At 40.9% G+C, this 15,940-nt stretch overlaps 2 protein-coding genes across 3 annotated transcripts in view; both read left to right on the forward strand.

The window, feature by feature from the left end:
- Window positions 1–206: 206 nt before the first annotated feature.
- LOC121692592 (transmembrane protein 87A-like) lies at window positions 207–7,122 on the forward strand. Its single transcript, XM_042071310.1, has 20 exons — window positions 207–356; window positions 900–960; window positions 1,042–1,136; window positions 1,317–1,436; window positions 1,535–1,582; window positions 2,022–2,078; window positions 2,170–2,296; window positions 2,435–2,496; window positions 2,645–2,828; window positions 2,977–3,076; window positions 3,373–3,466; window positions 3,743–3,814; window positions 4,163–4,271; window positions 4,370–4,428; window positions 4,665–4,768; window positions 5,197–5,279; window positions 5,378–5,442; window positions 6,115–6,167; window positions 6,379–6,409; window positions 6,563–7,122. The coding sequence occupies exons 1-20, from the start codon at window positions 252–254 to the stop codon at window positions 6,602–6,604; spliced, it is 1,671 nt and encodes a 556-aa protein (XP_041927244.1). The 5' UTR covers window positions 207–251; the 3' UTR covers window positions 6,605–7,122.
- Window positions 7,123–7,358: 236 nt separating this feature from the next.
- vps39 (VPS39 subunit of HOPS complex) overlaps window positions 7,359–15,940 on the forward strand; it is a 42,906-nt gene continuing 34,324 nt past the window's right edge. The window contains exons 1-12 of one of the 2 annotated variants that reach the window (XM_042071291.1): window positions 7,359–8,163; window positions 8,526–8,591; window positions 8,864–8,928; window positions 9,315–9,357; window positions 9,463–9,557; window positions 9,668–9,766; window positions 9,850–9,942; window positions 10,085–10,268; window positions 12,521–12,641; window positions 13,845–13,965; window positions 15,516–15,645; window positions 15,749–15,891. In XM_042071291.1, the coding sequence (XP_041927225.1) occupies window positions 8,091–8,163; window positions 8,526–8,591; window positions 8,864–8,928; window positions 9,315–9,357; window positions 9,463–9,557; window positions 9,668–9,766; window positions 9,850–9,942; window positions 10,085–10,268; window positions 12,521–12,641; window positions 13,845–13,965; window positions 15,516–15,645; window positions 15,749–15,891 (1,233 nt within the window). In that variant the 5' untranslated portion in view covers window positions 7,359–8,090. The remainder of the gene's footprint in view (window positions 8,164–8,525; window positions 8,592–8,863; window positions 8,929–9,314; window positions 9,358–9,462; window positions 9,558–9,667; window positions 9,767–9,849; window positions 9,943–10,084; window positions 10,269–12,520; window positions 12,642–13,844; window positions 13,966–15,515; window positions 15,646–15,748; window positions 15,892–15,940) is intronic. The other variant, XM_042071292.1, reaches the window with a different exon arrangement.

Here is a 15,940-nt window from a genome sequence, read left to right on the forward strand (position 1 = left end):
TCTATTTAATCACATGCCTCGTACATTAATTGTAGACCTACTTCAATTCCTTTTGCAAACACAACGGTTGCAATGGCAAATAACACAATCCCCATGATCCCATTTGGTGAATTGAAATCAGACATATGGATAAGTGGAGGAGTCAAATCCTCTGCTAACATCTGGAAAACGTCGGGAAGTCGCCCTCTACTGATGCTTTTTTGAAGTAGCCTACCCGGAAATAAGGTGGAATTTATTTGTGTGAGGTGAAGATGCCATATGTCACGCTATACTTGTCATGCCTCCTATATTTAATTTCACATATTCCTGGAGATTATGGAGCAGAAATCTCCTTATGGAACTTAGAAATAAGTCCGGTAAGTTCTTTCAATGCTGCTATTTTAAATTCAACTGAGGTTAGATAATAATTTCCTAAGAAGATATAGAAGATACACACTGTGCTTTCAGCTGCTGCTGCTGTTTGTTGTGAATTCTTACTTGCCCATACATTGTCTGCATTGTAGTAGTTGTTGAATTTGGCCGCATTCTTCTTAAAGACTCCATATATTTAGCCCAGTGAATGTTTGTATTTCGTGCACTTCCTGTAGTTCTTCATCAGATGCAGCAGCTACTGTCAGAACAGAAGCAGATCAAACAATTCTCAAGAGTGCAACAACCAGGAAAGCTAACAGATCCGACAGCATATTGTAACTGTGTCGAATATTTCTATACTCTTTGACTGTTACGAGATGGAGCTTTAGGGCCACGTTAAATAAAACGTTAATGTTTGTTATGTCTTGCTTTGTGGATTACTACTATTTCATGTCAAAGCAGTAGTCCATACGCCCGCTCATCGAGCATCGCAGGCCATGGTATGGCCTGATCTTATATGTATTTATCACTACCTGGTCTGCTTTCAGGATGATCATTCTGCAATCTTCCGAAAAACACTCTATGCTAACAGCACTATCTTCATGAAATGTGAGTCAAGAGGATAGATCTCAACTTATTACAGGCTTGCCTTTGAAAGATAAAGTAATGACTAGAACGCTTCTTTTCTAGTTACAAGTAAAAGGCCATGTGATGAATACATGACTTTCAACATATCCTGGTATCTTCGCTCCTCTATTTGTTTCAATGAAGTATTCAACACTCCAGTGAGTAGAATTTTTTTTTCTCTTTCTTTTTTCCTTCTCCTTCCTGTTTTAAATATACATGTTAAATTCGGGTCATGCAAGTATTTTAATGAAATTTGTTTAACATAACATTGTTGTGACATTTGACCTTGCTTGACGTGACACAATGTTAGAATGATGTTCTGCTGTGTCCCTTTTCAGGATGACAAGGCCATGGAGATTTGGAAGATTGGAAAAAACATGCTAAAAGATGGCTGGAGTGGCCATTACAGCGAAGGCTTCATCTACTTTGACAACTGCTCAGCTCTCCTCACATCTCAAGTTAGTAGGAGAGCAACAGGCATGCAGATGCTGTGGCATAACTATTTAACCAGTCACTCTTCTGATGGCTTACATGTGTCTGTTTGTGCTCTCCTCAGTCATATTACAATGCATTTCTGCCAGCTCACTCTCTTGACAGTCCTGCGGTGAGTCTTGTTGGAATTACATTTATTAGAATCCATTGTATTGTTACAGATTATATTTGATTTTGAACTGCACATTTTTGGGACTATTTCTCAAACCTGTATCGTAATTTCAGGAATTGTATCCCTAAACCAGTGATGAAAAAGTATTTTTGTACTATTGAGGACTGAAACCCTTTTTAATCAGGGCTTTGTCATTAATAATGTATGCTTCTGAATGAGAAACCTTAATGCAGGGAAATGATATGACCTATATGGCGAGTAGTTTGTGGTGAGGCAAAGGACATTTGTAATATACTGTAAACCACTTACATAAAAGGCAGTCTTTTTTTACAGTATGGTATGGTATGGGTTAAGACAATGTTCTGATGTGTTTTGGGTAAGAAACACATTTTGGTGAACAACAGTCATGTTTTTGTCCTGGACTTGGTATGTTCAACAGGCTAAGAAGGGCATTTCTCTGAATCAGAATGAAACACTCACTTTTGAAGACAAACCAGTGAGTTTTTGTTCTTTTTACACTGTTTGTATAATGTCTGTTGGTAGCTGTAGTTATGTCTGCTGTGCTGAGTGAGTCTTGTATCTTGTAGGCAATTGGTGCTGTGGCCAAAGCATGGTCAGACAGCCCTTACCTCTTCATCGTGCAGATCCAGATGGGCCACCGTGAAGGGGAAGAGGAGAAGCCTAATAACGATCAGGACAAATATTCTTTCACAAGTGAGTGAGACACTTTTTTTTCTTTGTTTGTTTTTAAGAAAGGCATTCATGCTGTTTGTAATCTGATGTGCAGCTTGTGTTGACGCCCTGATTTTGATGTGTATATTTATATGTGAGTGTCTGCACGTTTATTTTTAGTGACCGTTGAGATGAAGGGCCCCCGGGAGTACTCGTCACCTGCAGACTGGCCCCTCATGATGGTATGTTTTCCCCTGAATCCCCCCTTTCCCTCAGCCATGTGGGGGCTGCGTGTCTTCATATACACACACCCTTCTGAAACATTCTTCAGGTCACCAGCCCTGTTTGTGTCTTTGTAAACCCATGGTAACAACCTTCCTTCCCTGGCAGTTCTACATGGTCATGTGCATCGTATACGTGTTCTACGGCGCTCTGTGGCTGCTCTGGTCAGCCTGTTACTGGAGGGACCTACTGAGGATCCAGTTCTGGATAAGTGCCGTCATCATTTTGGGAATGCTGGAAAAGGCTGTATTTTACTCCGAGTACCAGAGAATTCGCTACCTTGGCGATTATGGTGAGTCCAAACCCTATTTTGTAGAATATTTGCGAGTTGCAATTGCTTTTTTATTTTTCTGTATTGCTCCCAGTTGTGGAAAGATGATTTATGATTTATGGCACTTTCATGCCCGCTGTCTCATAAAACCTGCTGTATTTTCCTTAAGTTCAAGGCACAGTTATATTTGCTGAGCTGCTGTCTGCACTGAAGAGAACTCTGGCACGAATCCTGATGCTCATTTTCAGCCTTGGCTATGGTATTGTCAAGTAAGTCTGACTGCAGTGCAATGATTAACTCTTTACCTTTACCTGCCCCCTGCCAGCAGATGAACCACAACACTCAGAGAAATGTCCTTAGACCAGAGTTATCAAATCAAATCAAATTATTTAAATAAAGGATAAAAAAAAAATCATGACACTGTCACAACCGTGTGTCATGTGTCATCTGATCTTTCTCCTGTCTTGCTCCCAATGATCTTCACCAAAAGAAGAAGCTACTTTTTGTCTTTTGAGCAGCAAGAAATGTTTGTGCTGAATGCTCATATCCGTGTTCTGTTCCACAGGCCGAGGCTGGGGACCACTGTTCACCGGCTGGTGGCAGTAGGGTTGCTGTACCTGCTCTTCTCCTCTGTGGAGGGAGTCCTCAGGGTGACTGGGGTGGGTCGCAGCTCTTCTTAGTTCCTGACCAGCCAGCGTTAAACAACTGTCACTATAAGCTGTGATCATATTGAAAGATTGCAAAGCTATATGACTACAGTATACAGCTACAGCTTTTAACGTCCTAATGTACAGATACAGATAGATATACAGATAGTTCGATATTGCTAACTTACAACCACCTGCTGTGTGATTTATTGCTAGCATGATCTGATTCAAAGCTGCTCTGCCTGTGATGAGTGAAAGGTTAAATCAAATTATTTCTTCACTTTGCAGGGTTTCTATGGCACCGTGGCGCTGGTGGCCAATCTCAGCCTCTCACTCATTGACTCTTGTGTCATGTGGTGGATATCCTTTCTTAAGAATGAAAGACCTTCAAGGAGTGCATACATGACAAACACTGATTGAATATGCAAATATGTTCTTGTTCTTGTTGTGTGCAAACTTGCTTGTATACAGAGGGGTATACTGTGAAGCAAGGTTACCCAGGTAACCTCGGGAGTAACCGCTGAGCTCCGAACAACACCGTCACCATAGAGACAATAGATGCTCAGTCAGTGCAGTATTCTTTTAGAGATCAGCTGTTGCTCCCAAATTTCCCTGTTATAGCCAGTTACTTTGCTGTTTGGTACAGCCCTCAGGTGTTTGTTAGTATTTGTGACTTTTATTTATGTTCCTTGACTGTGTAATGTGCACATCTACATGAGTCTGTCCCAGACAACAAAACTTCTTAAGCTACGCAGAAATGTAGTGAAGCTTTCTTTATATCGTCACTTTACCAACACGCTCATCTTTTCAGTGTTTGGTAAGGATACTTGTAAAGTATTTGTTTCTTTCTTTCTGTGCGTGGGTGTGTGTACATGCGTGTTTGAGTTAATGCAATGCCGATGTCCATTTTTGCAGCTTCTATTGTATTTCTTATCTGGACCACCAAAGTCTTCAAATGTGTTGACTGCCAGACGGTGAGTAAGAGTTAGCTGAAGATACATTTCCATATTTTTTTGTGTATGGCACTATTACACACACACATTCAACCTTGGTTGATATATAACCATACTAGTGTTATAACAGGAACACAAATTATAGTGCATGAAATTACATATTGCATTTCAGCGAGCGGTCTTTTGGGCGAGAGGAGAGAGTATAGAGAATATGTCATGAATATGTTACATGTATGTCATCTCTGTGTGCTCGTCAGGCATGGAGAGATCTCTGGGTGGATGATGCCTTCTGGAGGCTCCTCTTCTCCATCATCCTACTGGTCATTATGGTGCTGCTGCGGCCTTCAGTCAACAGCCAGAGGTCAGTCAGGGTGTATGTGTAGGTGTGTGACTGAGGACAGGAAACCATTCCTGTAGTGTTCCATGTTATTGAAATGTGGCAGATGTGGCGGTCCCCAATTAACTACAGAGACAGGAAATTATTAGTGTCAGCTATACATGTTATGATACAAGGGATTAGGTGTGTAAGAACACATTTATCAAACTTCCATCAGTGTGTGAATGAGCGGTCTATGGTAATAAAAGAAAAACATAGCTATCACAGTTGAAATGTAATGAGTCATACAAATACAGTATATCAGGTAGCATCACTGTAGCCACTGTAGGGCCTCATAAAGGCTGTGTGTGGATCATAGCCATATTTAGTGTGCAATTGCTTCTTGTACTCAAGAACCTATGTTATACTGGAATATCAACTATTTCACTGGTTCTTTTATGTGATTCCGTCAGGTTCTCCCATTCTCCTCTCATAGACGATGACGATGAGGAGGAGGAAGACGAAGCCAAAGAACCTATGTTAAGCACAGCTTTTGGTGAGCTACAACATAAACCAACAACTTTCAGACTTGTAGACATTTTTGGTGGTTGGACTTGATCATGCTAATGAATTTTTTTTTTTAATGATGGTCAGAGGGCATGAAGATGAGAGGCACGAAGCAGGAGACCAATGGCTCCCAGAAGCTTCTCAGTAAAGAGGTGAGGACCCTTTATCTGTGAGGGCCATAATCTGTGCTTATGTTTCACAATATTAATGTATATTCTATGTGAAAATAAGCATAGAATTGGGGGCAGCCGTGGCCCACTGGTTAGCACTCCGGACCTGTAACCGGAGGGTTGCCGGTTCGAGCCCCGACCAGTGGGAACGGCTGAAGTGCCCTTGAGCAAGGCACCTAACCCCTCACTGCTCCCCGAGCGCCGCTGTTGTAGCAGGAAGCTCACTGCGCCGGGATTAGTGTGTGCTTCACCTCACTGTGTGTTCACTGTGTACTGAATGTGTTTCACTAATTCACGGATTGGGATAAACGCAGAGACCAAATTTCCCTCACGGGATCAAAAGAGTATATATTATACTTATACTTATACTTATATATAAGACTTGTGGGTATAAGGTAATTAGTCTGTTTTGTTTATTTGTTTTTATTTTCTGTCTTAACTTTTTATGAAAGTCAATTTCATCATATCAAAGTATAGGTATTATTATTATTATTATTATTATTATTGACCTTAATTAACATTAATAATAGGTATTATTATTTACCTTTTTATTACATTTGACTTCATGCTTGATGCACTTATGCATGGACGTAGTCGCATTCCATGAGCTGGGATGTGGGAAATGGCATTTTCATTTTGCTTTGGTGGTGACAGGATGAAGACCTTAAGTGGGCGGAGGAGAACATTCCAACATCGATGGCTGATGTGTGAGTTATGAACACCACTGGAACACTACATAATACTGTAACGCACCTGCAGATTCTTCACGCTGCATAAAGATATCTGAAGGAAAAGTTCAGAATAGGCACATTGTACTGTATGTTATACTGTACGACCGGAACCACAACAGATAGTAATACATAGAACATTTATTGAGGTGCCATTTTTTTGTGATTCTCTTTTTCCTCATGTTCACAGAGCCCTTCCTGTTATGTTGGATGAGGAGGAGGTAAAGGAATGTCTTTCTTTGTTTCCTCATCGTCTCATGATGTCTGGTCATATTTTCATCTAATGCTCTGTTTTAGACAAAACCAAAATATAAATGACCTCACATATTCTGTCTACACCCCCCCCCCCCCCCCCTTCCCTATTTCCTTTGCAGGACATTCAGAAAACTATAATGGAAAGATCAAAAATGGAATAGTAAGGAGGAAGGAGTGACACACCTGTACACTGGACGGCTGTAAATGTTATGTAGTCTGCCTGCCTGGTGCTTGGACATTACTGTTTAGATGCACATGACTGGCATCTGGTCTTTTGTTTTGTATATATGGATCAGCAGTGCTGTAGAGTCAGCGCTGCCAAGTTAGTTCAACTGTTGAGATTTTACTTACTTGAGCCTGAGTATGCCTTATCTTGTTTGCAACATCATGTATTTATAGTCACTCATAAGATTGTACATTTTTGGTGCACCATGCATGTACTGTGTTTATTGTTTAGTGTTACTTTCCCATCACAATTCCCTTATTCCTTTCCATGCCAAATACTTTTTTGTGCAATCTATTACAGGGATAGTCAAGAAGTTATTTATTTTTTTGGCTATGTGAAGTCTTAAATGGGAAGTATAGGGGTATGATATTTATAGGCTAATGAAGTTTAACTTTTTGAGTTCAAGTTTCTTTGTGTGTTTTTGGGGGTAATTAAACTTTGTAACAAACGCTATTTTGTCACAATATATTGAACTATTTTATTTTATACACATTACTTTCACATATGGGCCCTTTTAATCTGTTTAATACAGTTCTGGCTGATCCAGCCAAAATAAGCTGAGTGGTAATTTAGGTGTAGCTTAATATAAAACATGTGTTTTAACAAAAAGATGGCTGATGTAGCCTAGACTAGACCAGAGAATGTCTGATTAGACTTATGTGAGAAGCCCCTCACCTTGATCTATAATTCGTCTCTCGTGAGTCCATGGGCGGGGATCACGTGCCTGTCACAACAGCATTAGTGCATCACTTCACTTGCTGAAGACTTGCTGCGTTTGTGTGGAAATGGCGAGCATATGAGGAATTAGCCAGCACCCTCAATAACTTTATTCACGCAGTTGACAGAGTACATCTGCCTGATCCAAGACGGACATTTTATATGGGAGAATGGGATGAGAAAGGCGTTGTTAAATCTCTGAGATTGTGGATGTTTTTATATAGCAGGCGAGCTAACTGTAGCTTCTTGACACTTTGGTGGGGTGCATATCTTAGCTAACTAGCAAAACAGCTAACCCCAGAAGCTGTAGGCTATAGCTATATAACAAAAGATTCACGGTTGAGAACATTTTATGAATTGACACGGTTATGGTGTTGGTAGTTTGGTGTAACAGAGTAACATGAAGCAAATTAAATGGGTGACTTTTATACCTTGGACACTTTGTTAAGTCAAAGACGATAGTTAACGTTAGCTAGTGGTGCTAGTTTGACAAGATGACTTGCTTGGTTAGTTGACAGTCCATAGTTGTTCCTTCAGTTAACGTTACCTTGGGTTGTCTTTGCAAAGGTTAGTCACCTAAAATAAGTAAGACGCTGTTCCTTTGCACTGCGTCTTTAGTCGACAAAATTACGTGTCTAAATAACCATAGAAATCATAGCTAGTTAGCCAGCTTTATCGGAGGCAACGTCCGAGACTGCTTCACCATGCATGATGCCTATGAACCCGTCCCTATCTTGGAGAAATTGCCTCTCCAGATTGATTGCCTGGCGGCCTGGGGTAAGTTCCTTTACCGATGTAGTACTTGGAGGCAAAGAAAACGAAATATGTGGTCGCTTTTTCATAGGTTAGAAGAAAGTGTCAGAACACTCAGTCGTCAACTTCCCTGTTAGCAAACGGTATGTTTGTGCTCGCTCCATGACCGAGGATTACATGCATAACTGTGGACTACGTTATGTTTTGATTCTGTATTTTCACTCTCTTCAGTATGTTTGAATTTCAGAATATAACATACTTTTAGACCTTTTTTGTCCTGTCTAAGATGACTTTAACGCGAACAATGCAGCAGTAACGTTACCCCTTTTTCTATGAACGTAACATTTGTCTTTGACTTAATGATGCTGTGGATATCTTATTCACAGAGGACTGGCTTCTTGTGGGAACAAAACCAGGCCATCTTCTTTTGTACAGGATCAGGAAAGATGCAGGTAAAATTAGTGATGGTGCCATAATGGTCCCACTTTAGGAATCTTGTAGAATTTTGGGACAAAATATTATAGTGATCATTATAGGATCTTACATACTATAGATATTATAGTATTTGGGGTCCTACTGTAGAAGTACTGGAACACTGTACTGGAACACTATAGAGGACAAGGAATGTTGTACGTTTTACAGAATGTAATAGAAATATTATAGGGTTACTATAGTTCTTTTTTGTTAGGCCATGTTTCAAATTGTCTTTCTCTGTTCCGCATAGGTACCAATAGGTTTGAGGTGACCCTAGAAAAGTCCAACAAGAACTTTTCAAAAAAGATTCAGCAGGTACATACTTTGAGCTCACATTTCTGGCAGTGATTTCTTAAATTGGAGGACTTCTTTACAGTAATACACATGCACATTGTATTCTCAGAATAGAACATTTCTTTTAACTGGCTAAACTTATGCTATTTTAGTCATCCTTTTAGCTGTAGGACTGAGAGCTTGTTATTACTTTCCTTACTGTGCAAAGTGTATCTTTTTTAAAAATAACGCTACAATCAGAATGTAGTCAAGGAGCAATGATGATTTTTCATTAACTGCATTGCTTTTATTCACCAATGAGGCAAGACATAATATATTATTAATTGTAATTAAAGTTACAAATGCCTGCTGCGCTACACCTGTGCAACAATTCATATGTTAATCAAGTGCATTTTCTTACCCCATAGCTATATGTGGTGTCACAGTACAAAATTCTGGTCAGCCTTCTTGGTAAGATTACTTTATTTGGACAATTGCTGTAATGTGCAATACCTTTGGATGTTGATGCGTGGTATTGATTTATGTTTTTGTTTGGGGGTATTGTTTTCCCTACAGAGAATAACATCCATGTTCATGACCTCCTGACCTTCCAGCAGATCACTGTTGTGTCTAAGGCCAAAGGGGCCACTCTCTTTGCTTGTGATCTTCAGGTCTGTTGTAGTCATGGTCTCAGATGTTGACTATTTCCTATTTCTTATTGCTATCATTTGTATCTTACTCTCCTGTCCTTTTGTTGATATGTTCCTGTTTGTGTCTTTAGCAATCCTCATCTGGAGAGGCAAAGTTAAGGATGTGTGTGGCTGTGAAAAAGAAACTCCAGCTGTATTTCTGGAAAGACAGAGAGTTCCATGAGCTGCAGGTAAAGTCGTTGACATGTGGGAGGCGTTCATGAGCAGGGGTTGTGTGTGTCTTCCTGTCAGTGATTAAACATTGCTCTCTTAGGGTGATTTTGCGGCCCCTGACATCCCCAAGTCCATGGCATGGTGTGAAAATTCAATCTGTGTCGGATTCAAGCGGGACTACTACCTTATCAGAGTGAGTTCATGTTTTCTCAGTACTCAAAATATTCAGTGCCAGACATTCTAAACCAAATGGCTCATCCTTTAATGAAGTTAAAAAGCCTGGATGTGATCTGTTACGCAGAACTTCCTTGAAATCCTCTGTGCCTGTCTTTCAGATGGATGGCCGTGGAACTATCAAGGAGCTCTTTCCTACTGGGAAGCAGCTAGAGCCCTTGGTTGCCCCACTGGCTGATGGGAAAGTGGCGGTGGGTCAGGATGATCTCACAGTTGTGCTGAATGAGGAAGGAGTTTGCACCCAGAAGTGTGCCCTCAACTGGACAGACATTCCTGTCGCCATGGGTACTGTTCTAACGTTTATATCTTTTGTTAAGTTCAACACTTTGACATCCTCTAGAATATCTTATGCTAAATAGCCTACATTTAAGCAGTTAGTCATTTAGTCAAATTGTTGTATTCTTCTGTCAAGTTTTCTCCATTTACAATAATGGCTCAGCCTCCCTTCGGCTTGTCCTCAGTTCACATTTTCCCTACATGAGACAAAGATCAGAGAGTTTTTTAGAACAACAATGACAAGAAGCATGAAACAGTTAGAGATGGAGCTCCAAATATTATTTACAGGGTTCCCACAGGTTATAGAATTTCTGGAATATCATGGAATTTCGGAAAGTCTATTCCAGTCATGGAAAGTCAGGGAATTTTATTATTTTGGGGGCAAAGTCATGAAATATCATGGAATTTTGTTGGCCAAAATACATTAATATAAATATATTTCCACTCAGAATTGGTGTATATCTGGTTATTAGTGTTACTGCTTGCTTGAGTAGTAGTGATTAGCCCAACTTTGTTTATTCAATGCCCATTTATTAATTTCCCACTCTATGCGACTGTTCTGAAATCTTTGGTCGTTATATTGTACCCCTTCATTATATAGTAGGCCATGGAAATTCTTTTTTTTTTTTGTCAGGGAAGGTCAGGGAAAAGTCATGGAATTTTACATTTCATTTACAGTGGGAACCCTGTATTTAGGATCATATATTCTACATCCACCACAGAAAAAGTCAAAAAATAATTAATAAGGTTTTTTTGTGTTACAGTGATCAGAAATGCTGGAGCATAATGTATATTTGAAATACTGATATATATATATATATATATATATATATATATATATATATATTATAACGTTGCTAGTATTTCAAATATACATACTTATGCAGTACATAGTATAATACTACTCACGTTCCATGATTCATAAGTGTAGCCTGTTTTGGAGTATTGGCGACCAAATTATACAGCTGATTGTACATTTCTGTTTTGGATCAGTCTCTTTGTAACGCAATGTGTAATTGAAACCGTCACTGTAACTGATACCTGCACAGGGAGCTTAGCTGCAAATCCATAAATAAATATGAAACGATTGCTGGCAAATATTGACTATTAACTAAAGCTACCTGACCAAGCCAAGCTGTTTTTCACAGATGTATATTTACACAGATGGGCACTGATCACACATAAACACCTCTAAAAAGATTTTTAGAAAAATATGAATGTTACATTATGATTCTTGTATGGAACTTTTGAAGCATTTAATGGCTTTGTGGAAATATGTTTTAGACCACAGGTATTTAAAATGCTTTCATCTAGTATCACAAGCCTGGACAAGCAGTGCTATTTCAGCAGTTCCCCAGTTGCTCAACAGAGGGCGCATGATCCTATAATGACCTCTGTTCCCTGAGTGTGGGAAAAGCTCAAGGTGCCCCAAAGAGACCCAGTGGGATGCCTGTCCAGACAGTAACTGCTTGTTCTGTCCTTCTTTCTACTCATCCAGTCCAGTGAACCTTTGAGCGACCTCCCTCTCTATCAGTCCGATCTTTCCTTAGCCAGCTTCTCTTTCCAGATAAACCTGCAAGCTGAACAGGGACTGTTGGATTCCCTTCAATACAAATGACAATGCAGATGTGAAAGAAGTGTGTGTGTGTGTGTGTGTGTGTGTGCGCGCGCTTCTAACGAAATGATGGCAAAAGCAACAAGCCATCATCCTCTTTTCAGTTACCCGTTTTCTGTTTTTTTTAGCACTTTTACAGAAAAAAAAAGGAAATAATCTCTTATTGTTCAGGTTACCAAACACAGGCTGGACCTACTTCCCCATTTAAACTGCTAGAGCAGTATGGTTTTTAATTAATTGCATTTTACAGAAGTAGAGCTGTCCCCTAAAGTAACCGATAGTCATTTCCTCACCACATTCAGATGGCGGCTGGATGAAGGTTCTAGCCCAGGGCTCCTGCCTTCTGTCTCCAGCCACATTTCCTGCTGCTTACCATCCCAAGAGACTAGGATGGCCCTGAACTTTAGCTTTGTTGCAGAGGCTGATTTAATTTCGCCACATCCTTTCCTCTCAAATACAAACATCCATCTTTTGTAAAAAGCTATTGTTTCAATTCTCATGCGTTGTGTTATTTTTGTACCAATATTTTTTACCAGTGTCTTTCATTTTTTTGGGGGGGGGGGGGGTCAGTTTTTTTTTTTCTTCTGTTTTCTGTCTTTTATCTTTCCAACATACCAACCCCTCTACCCCTCTTTGTGTTGATCAGAGCACCAGCCTCCGTACATCATTTCCGTGCTTCCGCGCTACGTGGAGATCCGCACCTTTGAGCCGCGACTGCTGGTGCAGAGTGTTGAGCTGCAGAGACCTCGGTTCATCACCTCCGCAGGGTGAGAGACGCCTCGTCCCCTTCACACACTTCAGCATTCACGTATATGTGGAATACAAAAGTGAACAGAACAGTCTGGAGGTTTTTTTTCTCTTAATGGAATCAGTCATCAATGACAAACATCCACTGACTAGGCTACCAAAGTCACCACCAGCATTTTGAGGAGATGCCGTTATGATGCACTAGCATAGCTTTAGTCAGCATGAAACTGCACTTCTATTTTTAAAATGGCACATCTATTTTTAAAACCTTTGATGATGAAATAGGTGTTAACTGAGGCAAATCACACTTAGAGCAGTATCTTAAAATCATCACAAAACATGAACAAAATGTCTTGGGCTGAAATGAGGGAGTTCTCAAATATAGCATAGTGGCCTGTAACTAACCTATTTGTTAATACATGTATGGCTTACTTGTACTATACTATGAAAGGGATAACCCCCGTCGAGGTGTTCTGTTATACGGAATTAATGGACGAGGGGGGAGGCAAAGTTTCCTCCGCCTGAGTCCATTAATTCCGTATAACTGGACACCTCGAAGGCTGTTATCCCGCTTATCACCCGGTTGCCACTATAGGCAATAATCATGCCTTAATAGCACGCAAAGGAAACAAGCGGTTCCGTTTAAAAAGAAGCCGATTTGTTCAGTTTATATTTGGCCCTAACATCATAGCATGGACAGTTAGCTTGTTTACAGTTGATTCCATTGTTGCAAAGCCTGCTTCCTGGCTCAACCATCTTCCTACTATGGTTGTTATAGGTTGTTATATATTTTTTACCAGATCTACTTTATAGGTGTCCCGTTATTCAGAATTAATAGCCACACCGCCATCCAATCAGAAAAGATTATTTCTTAAACTTACTTGTATTATAGTATAGATACCTTATGTTAGAGGAACATCAGTATCTTTGGTCATCTTTTGGGCAGATGTGTTTGTATTGCCATGTGAATGGTACCTATTGAATGACTAAATATAATTACTGGAACACCAGCTGGTGAGTGGAATTGGACACCAGCAGGAAGCCTCAGGTGTCTCGCTGTCTTATATTTATTCATTAGCTGACTTGTTTTCTGGTGCGTTTTATGTAACAGTTAAACTTTCTCCCCTGTGGATAAGTAAAACTGAAGTGTCTCTCTCTCTCTCTCTCTCTCTCTCTCTCTCCCCCCCTCTCTCCCCCAAACCTCTATTCTCTTTCTGTCACAGGCCTAACATTGTGTACGTGGCCAGCAACCATTTTGTGTGGCGCCTTGTGCCCGTCTCCATTGCCTGCCAGATCCGGCAGCTTCTGCAGGACAAGCAGTTTGAGCTGGCTCTTCAGTTGGCGGTGAGCAGCCCCAGCCCCACACTAAACACCCACAGGCTCCCGCAGCACTCGGGAAGAACAAGCTCAGAATGCAAATGTGCACTGCAGAGGGAGATTTCCCATTCCCCATTCAAATCCCTCTGTTTCTTAGCCCCTGTTTGTAGCTGAAACGCCACAGTGTTATATGACTGCCCCATGACTAGTACAATACCCAGGGAACAAAAGTATTGACTAACTACTATTTTGGAAGTGTTCTTTAATGAATTGTCTGCTGTTTGAAATGAACATGGACAGAACAACATGCTAATCTTGCTGAGCTGTTGCTTATCCGGACTAAAGCGTACTACATACTCGCCGCACCCGACCGGTAGCACGACAACGTGACGTCAAAATTGCGCAATTCCTCTGTCGCACGAGAAATTTCAGCCTCGCGCAGGCAGGTCGTGCACAGGAGATTTCTTTTCAGATGCGCGCGACAAGCAGGATGAGCTTGAAGCCAAGATCAGTGAGCATGCGTGCCTCTATACAGACATCAACCACATTCAGGCATTTCATATAGCCTAGCCCACATCTTAAATAAACATGTTTGAATAGTCAGTTTGAGAAGAGAGGGAAATTAACCTGGCTAGGTTACCAGCGAGTTCATGATTTTTAAATAGTCTGCTGGATAAGTTAATGAAGCTACCAGAGAGAGGGAATTAAGATGAAAGACCTAGGACCCAGGGACATGCCAATAATCCAATAAGCAAAAGGTAACAAAGATATTTATTTTCAACCAAAGGATACATAAGACCTGAAAAAAATCTCTTTCCCCAGGAAATTACACAAACTCATTTCCCAGCACCAGCCAGCTAGCTTATTTGCTAAAATTTCCCTCGGGATGAATAAAGTATCTATCTATCTATCTATCTATCTGTCTATCTGTCTATCTGTCGATCTATCTATCTGTCTGCACACACCTTGGAAACTAGATGGTAATGATGGTAGTTGTGAATAGCAGCAACTGAAGTCTGAAGTATCATCACAGAGGGTAGTTTTTACTGCCATTGAGGCCAATGCCAATTCAGGAGAATATTGCAACTAGTGTCGCGACCACCACGTGCGAGTATAAATGGTTACGGCGCTCCCGTGACGTCACATTGTCCCGCTACAGGTTGCGAGTGGCGAGTATGTAGGACGCTTAACAGCCGTGTTACACCAGGTGTGCAATTGAAGCGCTCCGTTTGCGGAGCTTAAAAACAGGTTTAGAAGACTGGTCCAATTTTCCAGAATGTACGCGTTGCTATCACGTCTGGTGTAGCCAGTTCCATTGATTATAGTGGAAGCTATTTGTTGTAGCATATGCTCCGCAAACGGAACGTACCTTATGTAGCCTGTCTATACGGGTGTAAAACTAATAGAAAACGGTATAGGCGGGCTTGGAGATCTTGGTGTTTGACTGTGGTCTGAGTTGAATGTTCAAACTGATGTTTGTAACACTGTTGTAACATCTCAGTTTAATAATCAAATCTCCCCTGTCTTATGACCCCTCACACCTCTCTCTCCGTCTCCCGCTCTCACTACGCCCCTAGAAGATGAAGGACGACTCGGACGGCGATAAGAGACAGCAGATCCACCACATCCAGAATCTATACGCCTTCAACCTCTTCTGCCAGAAGCGCTTTGATGACTCCATGCAGGTGTTTGCTAAACTAGGAACAGGTAGGCTAGTGAGTGTGGCATGAAATGTGTAGATCCAGGTAGTAACAGTCAGTTGTCTTGGAGAATCAGAAGAGTTGTGAAGAGCACCCTGTTGTGTCCCCAGATCCGACACACGTGATTGGGCTGTATCCAGACCTGCTACCAGCAGACTACCGCAAGCAGCTGCACTATCCCAACCCTCTGCCCACGCTGTCAGGAGCCGAACTTGAGAAGGCCCACCTTGCTCTGATCGATTACCTTACACAGGTGTGTGTTTGTTTGAAAGTCCTGAAAGCATATCAGCATCAAAGAACTT

This window comes from Alosa sapidissima, chromosome 19 (assembly GCF_018492685.1).
Source record: "Alosa sapidissima isolate fAloSap1 chromosome 19, fAloSap1.pri, whole genome shotgun sequence".
Classification (NCBI taxonomy): Eukaryota; Metazoa; Chordata; class Actinopteri; order Clupeiformes; family Clupeidae; genus Alosa; species Alosa sapidissima.